The sequence below is a fragment of the Ischnura elegans genome, chromosome 7 (assembly GCF_921293095.1).
Source record: "Ischnura elegans chromosome 7, ioIscEleg1.1, whole genome shotgun sequence".
In the NCBI taxonomy this organism is placed as follows: Eukaryota; Metazoa; Arthropoda; class Insecta; order Odonata; family Coenagrionidae; genus Ischnura; species Ischnura elegans.
The window spans coordinates 63,928,890-63,942,617 of NC_060252.1; the positions used below are offsets into that span (position 1 = coordinate 63,928,890).

General features: G+C 38.0%; 1 protein-coding gene across 1 annotated transcript; it reads left to right on the plus strand.

The window, feature by feature from the left end:
• Window position 1: 1 nt before the first annotated feature.
• LOC124161868 (general transcription factor IIH subunit 1) lies at window positions 2-12,656 on the plus strand. Its single transcript, XM_046538094.1, has 10 exons — window positions 2-210; window positions 585-778; window positions 860-1,061; window positions 1,142-1,295; window positions 1,384-1,627; window positions 1,701-1,854; window positions 1,942-2,089; window positions 2,185-2,476; window positions 3,856-4,031; window positions 11,725-12,656. Exons 1-10 carry the CDS (start codon window positions 2-4, stop codon window positions 11,848-11,850), a joined length of 1,899 nt encoding a protein of 632 aa, XP_046394050.1. The 3' UTR covers window positions 11,851-12,656.
• The last annotated feature ends 1,072 nt before the right edge of the window (window positions 12,657-13,728 follow it).

The following is a 13,728-nucleotide window of genomic DNA, read 5'->3' on the forward strand; positions in this document are numbered from 1 at the left end:
AATGAACAAAATGAAGGCAACGAGGCGACATGACCAGCGGAGGAAGTGGAATCACCGGAATCCGCCGAGTGTGGGAGCAGTTTGCGTTGTATTCCAGAGAAGGCTGCTGGTCGATCGAGATGTCGCTACTCGTAATGTGTGTCACACATGGCTCCTCCGACCGTGTCACGGACAACATCGGTGTCGGAGAAGTTACGAAATTATTTATAGGTAAATGTCATATTAGTGATTGGAGAGCACATTTAATCTATCTTGAAATGTATATTTCACTAATTTTGAAGATAAAATTGAATGGAGGTTGATAATAGTTTTGGAATTAAGGAGAAATGTGCGAGATCATCAATCGTACTAAGTATTGCCATTTTGTAATCCCAATTTTGGCAGTGTTAAATATGATTGACAACCATATAACTTCAAGGATCAACCTGATGCGCAGTATTAATATTTAATGGATGTATTTAATGTTTATTGTTCTGAAAAATGCTGTTATTACTTTCAAGTTAGTTTTGGTTACTTATTGCCATTAAAGTGTTGCTCTATTTATGTCTAATGTTTACTGTTTATTTGTGTTGATAAAATTCCAGTTTTATTGCCGAATTCTCCTGGTGGAGGTTGAAGAAAACGATGACTACCTCTTCAGAAGACGTCCTGTTGCAAATAAACCATGTGCGATACAAGAAAAGTGATGGCACATTGTACGTAATGAACGAGCGTTTGGCATGGATTATGGAAAATAGGGATACAGTTTCCGTCAGCCATTTATACACGGAAATAAAATGTAATAGCTTAATCGCATTCGTGATATTACATAATGATGTATTCTGCGGTTAGTTTTTTAAGTAAAACATCTGAATTTCAGTGCAGAAAATCTCACCGGATGGCAAAGCCAAAATACAGCTACAAGTTGTTTTGCACGATGGCTCAGCATCAACTTTTCACTTCGTTAACCCAATGGGTCAGGCTAACCAAGTTAAAGACAGAGATGATGTGAAAGATCTGCTTCAACAGCTTCTTCCTAAGTTCAAAAGAAAAGTCAATAAGGAATTGGAAGAAAAAAATCGGTAAGGCAGTGTTTGAATGCTATTTGTATTCTAGTGTGACACCAGCGGTGTGCTGAACAGCATTAACTGCTTATTTTCAGTCTCCTCTCCGAGAATCCAAAGTTACTTCAGCTTTATCGTGACCTTGTCATAACCCAAGTGATTTCCTCCGAAGAGTTCTGGGCTCAGCATGCTAGCCAGTATGCTCAGAAACAGAATCAGAAGCAGGAAATCGGCGTTTCCGGAGCTTTCTTGGTATGATTGCCATCTTCTGTAATTGATATCGGGATATTGAAAATTTCCTCGATATTTTACATCAAAGAGTTGTAATTTTCCTCCCCAGGCTGACATTAAACCACAGACGGACGGATGCAACGGTCTTAAGTATAACTTAACGGCTGATATTATTGAATCTATATTTAAGACATACCCTGCCGTAAGGAAAAAGCATTTGGAGTATGTTCCTCACAAGTTATCAGAGTCTGAGTTTTGGACGAAGTTTTTTCAGTCTCATTATTTTCACAGAGACAGAATACATGCAGGGACGAAGGATCTTTTCACTGAATGTGCGAAGCTTGATGATCAGGGTAAGCAATCCTTTGAAAGGTCTTGTTGCTTTTGTATTGAGACCTCCGATAATTGAATCTTTCTCATTGTTAGAAATTAAACGCGACATATCCTCGGGAATCAAGGACCCTATGGTTGACCTGACTTCGTTTGAAGACAAGAATTTAGATGAAGGTTATGGCAACAGTAGTGACAAATCCTCCCAAAGTCAAAGTGGCAATATTGTTCATCAAAACATGATCAAAAGGTTCGTTATTGTCAAGTGATGAAATTTCAGATGATACCCTTTCCAAGCTCTTCTCATTGCTTAATGCCACTTTACTTTATAACATAGGTTTAACCAGCACTCCATAATGGTCATGAAAGCTTGCCAAAAAACCGTAGCACCCTTGGTGACGAGCAGTGTAGAACAATCTACTTGCCAAACTAATGGTAACACTTCCCATGAAGATAGTGGGGATTCACTGCTACAGCACAAGAAGGTATGCATTAGTACTAGACATCAAGAGTTCATTTATGAAATACTAACTCGTGTGCTTACTCATAAATATTTGTATAAATTTTTCTTTTTTTTAAGCTCAAAATACGGGAAAAAATCACTTATGATGACTTGGAAGAAACCACATCAACTGTAGCCTCTAGATTGAACTTATCCAAAGTTGAAAGGTATTTACATGGTCCTCTACCAGGGTCATCATCGGTAACCACTGATGAAGTGGTTTACTCACCGCAGCAGTTAAAGCGAGAGTTAGAAACTTGGAATTCTCACAAGACACAGTTAATTAATCCTGCCACAGCTGTCAATGTTCTTGGGGAGTTGACACCTGGTGGAATACTAATGAAAGGATATGCCCAGGATTCCTTAGCTCGTAAGTTTATATTCTTGTTGTAAGGGTTTATTGTTCTCGATAACCTTTGTTGAATACTGTTTGCCTTCCATTGGTATTGTATACATTAATTGTTTGGTGTTCGGGCTAACTGGACCTCTTTCTTTATGACGTGAATATTTACTTTCTTTCATTGCAATTAATAAGCATTGTCAGAGAGTAAATTATATAAAAGGTCATCCATGCTAATTGCTCCCACCAGAGACCATGAATAGAAGTCCTGTTTTGCCTAAGTTTTCATCAATGTTTATTGCTGTATACTGATGCTGACAGAGACTTACTTAGTGCATACAATGACTTACAGTAGACAGCTGCGTACAAAGCCAGCTGAAACTCCCAAGCAAAGGAAATTTAACTATTTAATTTATCTATTGTATTTGCAAAGGATTTGTACACCAGTTTGGTGATAGCGCTTCCTGTTGGCAGATATCCGAGCCTATTCTCCTTGGCAGCTCTGCAACCAAAAGTAGTAGACTAGACATTTGTAATAGTACTTGAAGTACTCGAGTACAAACTACTCAACTAGACTCAATTTTGGAGTATTTGTACATTACTAGTCATCAGACATTTTTTCCGTGGCTTTTGTATAATTATTTGTACATAAATAACTTCATGCCTAAAGAAAGTGTAACAGAAAGAATAATATTGATTACTGTGGTCAATAAAAGCTCAAGTTTTGTATTTGCAGCCCCAATCACCTGGCCACTGTTATCTCAAGAAAAAAATGCTTCTTCAAATTATGGCATACACATTAAATTAATCACAATAGTGTCTAGTTGATAATAATGACGAAAGAAAGCCTATTCCATATTGGTTTGTCTATAGATCTTTTTAGTTGCAATTTAACAGGAGTCTGTGAGTGCAGAAAAAGTATGCTAAGTTGCTTTCCTCAGCAATTAAAACATGAATCAACAAGATATTTATGATATATACTCTTATTCTCAATGAGTCATGTGAAACTTTACAATCACCTGATTTAAAGGAAAGCTACCAGGTTTGTTTTTGTATGGTCCCTCCAATAACTCAATCCACTGCATCCAATAGGCTTGTTGGGACCTTTACAGATTGGCTTTTATGTATAACTTCCAAACGATAGAATATAATTGTCCTAATTGAGTTATTAAATTGAATCAGAGCCTGAATGTTATTCACGGAGGCTTTTAGATGAATTTTGATGAAATAAATGTCTAAAAAGTTGGCCAATCTTTGTCAGTGTATTGCCATGTTCTTTTCAAGTAGAGAGCAAGTTGCTAGTAATTTTTATAGGATAATTTCTCTCTGGTGTTGTAACATGTGCTGATAAAAGATGTACTTACTAAATCATTCTTGAGACGTAATCTTGAGGAAAAATTTTCTTTCAGAAATGGTGCCCCCAGACCTTGAACAGGAGATAAAGAATCTCTATGTGTCTTTGTGTGAATTATTGCGTCACTTCTGGGCTTGTTTTCCTCCCACAACATCATCTCTGGAAGAGAAAGCTGTGCATATGCATGAGGCCTTACAGAGGTTCCATTCTGCTAGACTTAAAGTATTTGAGGTTAGTAGTCCATTTTTGCTAATATGTACTTTTAACACCCTTTATTAGTTGTTGGTTAGAGCATGGCATATTGCTAATAAGCAGTGTTCTTAAAGTTGTAGATAAATGAATCATTTTAACTTCTGGTATGAGGTACATACCAGGCATTTGTGGAATTACAAGGATGATGCCTCTTCATGCTCATATTCCCCTCTTTTCTTTCACACTGGTATTATTTCACAGAGAAATAAGTTTTCTGGCGAATGAAATACTGCAAAATATTATTGCCATCTGTTTCCATGAAACATGAATCATTGACTGTGGCCTGTATTCTTAGTCGACCCTGTAGGGCCAACCGACCCTGGATACGTCATCAGCCCCTACATAAACCGATCTCGCCCTACATCAAGCCCTATATATGGCCGTTTTTGGAACTAAATGGGCCCTACTTGATCTAGGGTACCCGAACCAGCCCTACACCCTACAAAAACATGGCGGCCAAATATCGTCTGCTGATCACTTAGATTAAAGAATCTATGTTACAATGGATATTAAGGGAGACGAGCTCACACAAACCATTTTAAAATGTACAGTAACACAGCGGAAAGGTAATAATTAGGGATGGGTCGAATAGTAGATTTCTCGAATTCGAATATCGAATATCAAATCATTGCTCGAATATTCGAATACCTCGAATACTAAACGATGAATGTGAAAATGTTTGACTAGGTCGCCTATGCAGCAGGAAACCCAAGATTTTGGCGAGTAATTGTAATTGCCTTGAAATGATTCAAATAGGAATTTGGCTGATTGATGGAATATTTTAATTTTATGTAAACAATAGGGTAGTTTCCTTAATAAAAAAAACGAAAGGCATTGATTGTGACTTGTTACCCACCATTGGTGTATTCATAATATACAAATTATTTGGTTCTAGAAATACTGGTTTAGACCAATGGCAATGGCCAATTTTATCCTCTTTTGAAAAAGGCCAGATTGGCGCCCATGCGATGCCACTCCAAGTGACATCACAGGGACCAAGTTTCTACACAAGAGGGTAGGAGTTTTACATCGTCTGAGGTTACCAATGCATGCATGAGGCACAAAGCTCAGGGAAACATGTCTTAATAATCACTTATTAAAACTGGCTAAGGTCGGAAAGTTTTCTTCGCTTGATAAGGTATTAATAATCCTTATTTTAGCCAAGCGCTACCAGCTAGCATGGTACTCGGCTACCTGCTTGCATCCAGCGTCGTATTAGCGCTCAGAGCCTCGCCCCAAGGTCACCTCACTCGCGGCAGCGGGAAGCAGAACGACGTCACGCGGAGTTTTTCCCGGCATTCATACTTACCCGTCGCGTTTTTGCACGCTTGAAAATGTTCACTTTTCATTTAATCGCGAAAAATAGATATCTATCATCATTTAATAGTCTAAAAGCGTGAAATACGTACTCCAGGAGTATTAATATTTCCATTTAGGCAATAAAAAAATAATAGGAAAGCACCCTATTTGAGCATTACGCCAAAATGCTAAGCCTCCGTCGTATTTCTTCGTCTTTCCGGCATTTATTTTCCTGCGTAAAATGCTTAAAGTCAGAAATATGTCGTGTTTGGTCTTTTTCTTTCCTAAATTACACGCATATTACTAATATTTCAATCCAATAAAAGTGTAATATCAATTGCCGTAAGTCATTGTTAGGCAACTTTTGGGCTAGTAGGTGACTCATGCAGCAGTTGACCTCCAGAAATGGGGAACTTTGAAGCAGGTAAGCAGAAAAAGGCCAGCGGGTGAGTAGTGGGGGGGGCGTGAGACACGTTTTTATTGTTCTCGTGTAACTTGATATTTTTTTCGAAGCTGAGGTCTTCGTAATAAGATCCCTGCGTGAGCCGGGACCTTTTGTTTGATTTCGGAGAAGAGGAAATCGTCGGTGGGGGTGGGGCGAACGCTGAATGGAGGGGGATAGCGGATCGTGGGAAATGCGCCAATGTCACTATCCCACGGCACTTAGTTTCTCACTATGGCTGTTTCATCTCCTGGGGAAGATTCAAAATAAGTGCCTGTTGGTCAGTGAGAGAGAAAGAGGGAAGGGTGAAACGCGATTCTATTATTTTCCGGTAACTTCATATTTTTTCGAAGCTAAGGTCTTCGTAATACGATCCCTGCACGAGCTGGGACCTTATGTTTGATTTCGGAGAAGAGGAAATCGTCAGATTGGGTGGGGTGAATGCTGAATGGAGGGAATAGCAGATCGTGGGAAATGCGTCAATGTTACTATCCCACGGCACTGAGGTTCTCCTGATGGGGGACACCTGGGATTTTCGGATTTTTTTCACCCGATCAATTTCGGTTCCCAATGTCGAACTCTTTTCACCGCTCTAACCCGCGAATTTGATGTAGTTCGTCAGCTTGCCTAAAACGGCGCTGCATGCACTAAACGACTAGAGTTCTCCTCATTTTTCCGAGTCAACTACCAACGACGTGCGAGTGACAGTGTATGACGCGAAATTCAAAGTATTCGAGACAGCACCTTTGGCATAACTATTCAAGATCTCGAATATCGAATACTTTCTAGTATTCGAGGTATTCGAGTATTCGCGGATACTATTCGCACATCCCTAGTAATAATACTACCACTTTATAGCTACCATGTTAAATAAATTATAAAATTGACTGAACTAATGAGAACAATATAGCATTATACATGCACCTTGTTTCTACAAATATATCATAATATTTTTCACGTTTAGCACTTGGTATACTTTTGGGAAACCAATACTTTGTTTACCTATAACCATAGAAAACGTATTTTCATGCCAATATTTGCCACATAATAAACTTAACCACGGAAGGTGAAAGCGAGTGACGAACCTTGATGATGCAACGTAAGTTCCCACGTCAATGATCACATTGGCTCCGCACTTAATACTATTTTGTACAGACCGCTTTTGAAGTAATTTAAAGACAATAAGGTTCTACTTTTGGTTTGATATGATAGTATTTGTAGCGATAATGGAAGTTACCAACACGACACGACACCGATTGTTAATTTACCTTGAGCCGTTGCCCTGACAACACGCCCGAAAAATATCGGATATCTTTTATTAGTTGCATCGTTAGTTCCCATTATGCCACCAGAGTGGAAAATTGGCACTGCGTCATATCTACGTCATCTCAGAGAACTTGATGACGAAATCACCCCCCACCTCTTATGTAGGGTCGACTGAGAAACCCATGTAGGGGCCTTTTGTTATGTAGGGATGGATATGTAGGGTCGGCTAAGAATGCGGCCCTGTATCTCATGCAATGTGTAGTGATGCAATCACAGATCTCGGATTGTCCATGGTTGGCAAAATGCATTAACCCGGTAACGCCTGAATTAAAAAGTTTCTGCGATTTTTGTGGTAATCATATGTTTTAATACAAATGAAATTCTAAGTCATTCAGTACAAATTTTATTCTTTTATCTCTAATAGTTACCGAGATACAGCCTGGTACCATATGGTACCGCTAGGCGTTTAAGGGGTCAAAAAATCGAAATTTGAAAAACTATTCGGAAATCACATTTTTAAGCCAAAAACGTTAAATATTTATTATTTTCTGGAAAATACATTCGTTTTCATCTAAATTTACGCTCAAATATCGATAATACTCAATTTATTATGAAATATTATTGTATATAAAATAGAAGTTATGTATAATTGACGTAGAAATCAAGAATAACATGATTTTAGTGTTTCACTCAGTCGTTGCCGCACATGGAAATGAACAAAGCAGTCACTGCATTGCATTTCATGCTTTCTGTTCTTATTCTACTGGTTCAGTTTTCAGTTGCACACCGTCCTCGCTTGGGCTTGGAGTTTATTTGTTGGTTGTGCCCGTCGAACCTATCAGGGGCATTGGAAAGAAGATAGGCCGCTGTCAGTTGAATGCAATCTTTGAAACATGAATCAATTACAAATCTATTTCTTTAGCCAAGTACCCCATTCCAGTCGCACTTCTGGTAAATTGAGCACGTCCTTGATATTTTAGGGGATCCTTGTGTCCAGCTGTGATTATACTACTGGCCATCAGAACTCAAGCTGAGTTATGTTTTTTCACGATTTCCGCATCAGCATCCATGCTTTAGGCGTCATTGCAACCAGAATCCAAGTAAAAATGGGACACGAAAATTTTGTCGACCCCCACACTATCTTTCACAAATCCTTTTTCGTAGGCTTTCACATTCCTGAGTTTTATGAAGTAGCTATCTGAGCTATTGATGCACCAAACTTTCTAGCCAAACCTAATTAGCCTCCCCCGCATGAATTGCTAACAGCCATGTCTTCCAAAAGAGAACATTATCGACTCATTGAAACTCAAGGACTGCTTTTCTCTGAAATATCCGCCGAATCTTTCTTTTGCCATGCCCATAAGAGGGCGCATTTTCCATATCTTATATTATTTATCCATAGCGGTGTAATCACCGCAATGAATAAACCTACGAAGTTGTAGAAATCTGTTACGTCTCATTGTGTAATAAACAAGATTATTTCTGGCGTTTAGTGCAGCCTCACAATAGTGCCTTTTGCTGGGAGTCGTTTTATGCCAACTTATAAAAGGAATTGCAACAAATATTTTCAGTGCCTCATGTGTTATATTTGGGTCATAACAGTTGCAGAATTGTACACACCTATTCGACTCTAATTAGTGTGTAAGGACATTTTCGTCAAAGAACAGTTCAAATATTCGTGTTTGGGATGCTTCATGAAGCAGTGAGTTGGTAATCAGGATTACGAGAAATCCTTTCGTGCTTTACGATCTCTTCATCATCAAAAACTCGTCCTTCCTCCCTATTTTTACACCTTTTGGGTGCTTTACGGTTCTGTCCAGTTTCACTACACTTCTCAGACATTTCTTGAGATAAACCACCTTTGCCTCTGTCCACCGGAATTTCTGTTTTCCGTTCCGTTTCCGTTTTGCATCTGTCCACCTTTTCGAACAACAACGTCAAATTCGAGCAAAATTGGCGTCCACTCGTTATTCCATTTTCCTCAGTCAGAAGAAAGGTATTCATACTCTCTTTGCAGCAGCACATGCTATATTATAAGCAGTATGTGTAAGTTATTTCGGTTTTACTAGCACATGAAAGTGTGAAAAGTATCGGAGTGTGATTGAGATACGTTAGACAAAAATTAGGATTACGCTGCTTTTGTCGAAGTGATGCCTGTCGCGTGGTCGTCTCTCGCCGCCAGCCGTCATTGAATTTTCCCCTTAGCAAGCCCCCTTATTCCCCATCATACCCCCTTCCTAATTGAGTACACGGATACTCTTCCTCTTCATGTTTTTCTAAATAGGATTCAGGTATGCGATTATACCTCCCACTCCTTGAGCCCTCGTGATAGTACGAGATTCTGAAAAAATGCGGACAATTTAGGGCCTTAAGTTACTTGGATGACGTCCTTATAACAAAAAAATTAATTTATGTAAATATTTAATATGCATTATAACATTTAAATAACGCAAAATTTATAGTATAAGTGGTGAAAAATAAATAATTGTAAAATAAATAACTGTTAGAAAACGAAAACAACAGAAATATTCGTATTTACGCTTTCCGCCAAAACATGGTAGTGCAAGCGCCTAGCGGTACCATATGGTACCACCAAAATGTTTTGCATCATAACATCCCAAATATTTGGTTCACATACAAAAACCATGCTTAATATGAAATGTACATGCTATAACAATCATAATTACATAAAAACATCTTCGTATTATGAGTACATAAGACGCAAGTAAATAAAATCGAAATGCTTGCACTAAAAATTCAGTTTTTTTCGCATAGCTGAAAATTCTCAATTTTCAAACGGCTCTAAATACATTAATTTCAGCTTTAGAAAAGCAAACTTTTCGGGAAAATGTAAATAAAAGCATTCTTATTATGTTCAAGCTGTCAAAAACCCAAATAAATTACAATAAGTGACAAAAAAGTTACGTTTAGCATTGCGCTACCGGCTGGTACCATATGGTACCGCTAGGCGTTAACGGGTTAAATTACGGTGCGGTTGCAGAAACTATATGAAGGACACTGTGCCATGCACCCCCATTACACAAAGTTGCACAGTTGACAGTCGTGGCAGGACATGGTTCTGTGAGCATGCAGTTGAATTGTGCCATCTGTAGCCATCGGAAACAATAAACATAAGCTCTTGTGAAGGCAAATAATGTGTGACATTGCCATTGCTCATCATGCAGCCACAGATGCACGGTTCTTGGGCACAAGTGCTTAAAGCTGTACATATTTGCATGGATGAGGTTGCCCTTGCTAATTGCCATCAGTCAATTTTACTCAATTTTTCTAACTGATGTCAGCAGGATTTTTTTCTGATTTTCCGTTTTCTGACTGGTATATCCCATGCAAACCAGGCATAGCTGTGAGGTGACTTTGTTGGTCGAACATATGATTGTAACCCCCATTCAGGTTAAATTATGGGATACCTACATTCCACTGTACTGTTTCCATGTACATATAATGAATAATTTGCTAAGGTGGAATAAATAATATTATAAACTTTACCCTATACCCACACCATCGCTCACTGCTGTTGTCCAATCAGCTATGTGTTTCTCCACCTTCTCAGTACTTTCGGATCACAGAAAATGTGCTACTTAACACAGTGATTTTACTGAAAATATACTAAGGAAGATTATAAATATTTGGTGAGTGAATCACATGAGTGTAGTGGCATATTTCTTTTGCTTATATGAATGCCTGGCATGGATCAGTCTCGCACTTGACCTTGGTGTGGTGCCCCAATGGCAATCTTACTGGGAGCTTGGTGCACAGACTGAGTCTTCTCTCCTTATGAAGTTGTGTTGGCTTTAAATGTTGCATATCTTTTGTTAAGACTTTGTGCCAGCCAACCAGGTAGTCATTCAGTTCCTGGCGATTTAATCAGTGCATATACATGCAATGGACCCGTGATGCTTGTAGTAGCAGCAAAAAAATATCGCACAACTGTTTTTGGAGTAATTTCCAATGTCAGCAGTAAAATGGGTGCCAACGTTTACTTTCGAATGTAACTAGTTCTGCACTGCTCTGGAGAGACGTAAATTATAATAGGAGGCACATACCATGGCAGGGGCTTTGTGGACTCACTACACACATTCTTTTACACCATCCCCTTGCCATTCTCTGACCATGCTCTCTCCGGAGCTATTTTCTCCCAGAAGTGTGAAGCCATCTGTAGGTGAGTGAATGTGTGTGTGACTGGTTATTGAGAAGGTGTCTATCTACAAACCACTGGGCATCCTTAGCATGCCCTCCATGTGAAGATTCCTGGCTTTTGGAAGAAGCCGCCTCAGTTGAGGCCCCTACAGCCCTCACAAAGGATCTTGTTTTGATTGCTTGTGTGAGAGAATGTGTGTGAATGAGGCTATTCTGGTTGAGAGGCTGGGGTTTGGTCACTGCGGTGAAAGTCTCGCCTTCCTGCACACCAACACAGTGAAAAGTTTTCTTGCGAAGTGGACAAGCTTTGGGAGATTTTTATACAGCCATTTGAGTTTTTCCCTCTTTTTCTACATATTTCTACGTGTAAGTCGTAGTCCTTTTGATGATGCACTGCTGATCATTTATTACAACATGATTCTCACCATATGCCATACTAATTAGAGATTTCTCATAGTGTAATATTTGATTCATTGTTGTTAATTTTACTGTACAAAATTTTTTCAGGATAAAATAATCCAGGAGTATACTCCCCTTAGTCAGCATCTCACTAGTCATCTCAACCAATTACTGAATTCTGCATATCGCAAATTTGGAATTTGGCACCAAAGAAAATTGCAGTCTATTAGATAGTGTTTTAGAAGCAAATTTCAAAGTGGGTGTGCTCATGGTATTTATGTTTATTTTAAGTGAATTTGTTGTTTACTCATATGTTCACATCCATTGTAATCCCCAAGGAAAAACTTGTATAAACCTGTATAAAATTTGTATACATTCTTATACATTGCCATGACAATTGTATAAGAATTTATGCAAGTTTTATACAGGTTTATACAATTTTTTCATAGGGGATTGTTGGCATTGTTATACTAGTGACTATGTGGCACTGTTTTTAAAATGATAATTGCCTCAATCGCTATTACAAATTATTCAAGGCCTTCTTTATGAGAGTTGGTTGAATTCAAGTTAAGATACATCAGGGTAGGAAAGAGGAAGAGATATTTGTAATTTGTCTAACATTGCAGTTACATTTTTGCACTTTTGGTCCTCAACTGTGGGATTCTTTATAATTTAAAATTTTTTTATGCTGACCAAAGTGTGTTCATAAAATGAGCAAAACCATGAGGTTTATAGTGGAAACGAGCAATCTGAAGATATTCCTCATTTCTGTTGAATTACAAAGTTACCAATTCACCATGCATTTGTATCCCACTTTTAAATTCAGTTATCATTTTCTTAAAAATATTGTGGGTAGCAATTTTTGGAAGGCGAGTTACTATTTATATATGTACAATACATGTAAGCTTTTCTGTATGATGTCCGTCAAATGACATGTTCGGAAGAGAAACATTTGTACTATTTGTTTATCATAACTAGCCATTGCTAAATGTTCAGCCATGGTATCAATCATTTTGTGTAAATAAAATTGGAAATACCTACTTATATTTTTTTATGGCAGCTACCATTTTCATTCAATAAAAGTGAACCTTGCTTAAATTTGTTGTAACATCGGTGTGGACTTGTAGAAACCAAGGAAGATACTAATGATGTTCTAAAATGGTAATTTGATGACAAAAATGGAGTACACCACTAACATTACTTACATTATTATTGTGTAGACTCTGTTGCTCCACTGTATACCTTGGCGAGTACAATAATGGTAACCTGTACCAATTTTTTGGCCTATCTATGCACATGTGTTGAAACAATTTCAACTAACAAATTAACTAGGATATTACTGACTGTGTGGATGATTACTTAAGTCTTCTTTATCTTCAATCATCAAGGTGAAATCAAAGTAAATTGTTTTCATTACTAATTCACATCCTCACATGACAGCAGGTTAACCACTACATATTCTCCTCCCTTTTGATGATCATTCTTGCACAAGTGAAAAACTGGTTTTAGAGATATTCCTTCTTACTTAAATGAAAATTTGGATTGAACTATCTTTGGATATATTCACTCTAGCCAATTAGTAGTTCAACTTAAATACCTAATTCACATGTTGATGTACTGGATTGGTAAACACGTTATGTGAGAGGAATGTTGTGATAGTGGGTGGAGGAGAAAAGATCTTGAACAAAGGGCCCTAGGCTCATTCTGGATGAAATTCCTTCAAAACTCTGTGAAGATATCTTGGGTTTCATAAAATATAAGATTTTCCATATCTCTTACCAAGGTCAAGAAATCTTTTGCCATTGTTTGCCAGGAAAAAACATTACAATACATGTCTTCAAAATGAAAATATCCTTAATAAAAGGTGGATACGGGGAAAGAATGTTAGTGTCTTTAACGTGCAGTTGTAGAAAACACTGGTTTGGTGTATGCAAAAAATGTAACTTCAAGTCGAGACACTTCATTTAAATAACATCAGATCAGAAAAGTATTGTAACTCAGAGTAAGTATATGTAAATACATTTCGCCGCTAACCCCCAACATCTGAAAATTACAATAACTCGCCGTAGCAATAATAACAATATCATAATTGAAAATGTGTCATAGATGATT

Excerpts from the sequence above, each read along its gene's own strand:
- LOC124161868 (XM_046538094.1), top strand. The coding sequence starts at position 2 with ATGAACAAAATGAAGGCAACGAGGCGACATGACCAGCGGAGGAAGTGG. Across the intron at positions 1,062-1,141 it reads GAATTGGAAGAAAAAAATCG|TCTCCTCTCCGAGAATCCAA; the intron begins GTAAGGCAGTGT and ends GCTTATTTTCAG. Across the intron at positions 1,628-1,700 it reads TGCGAAGCTTGATGATCAGG|AAATTAAACGCGACATATCC; the intron begins GTAAGCAATCCT and ends TCTCATTGTTAG.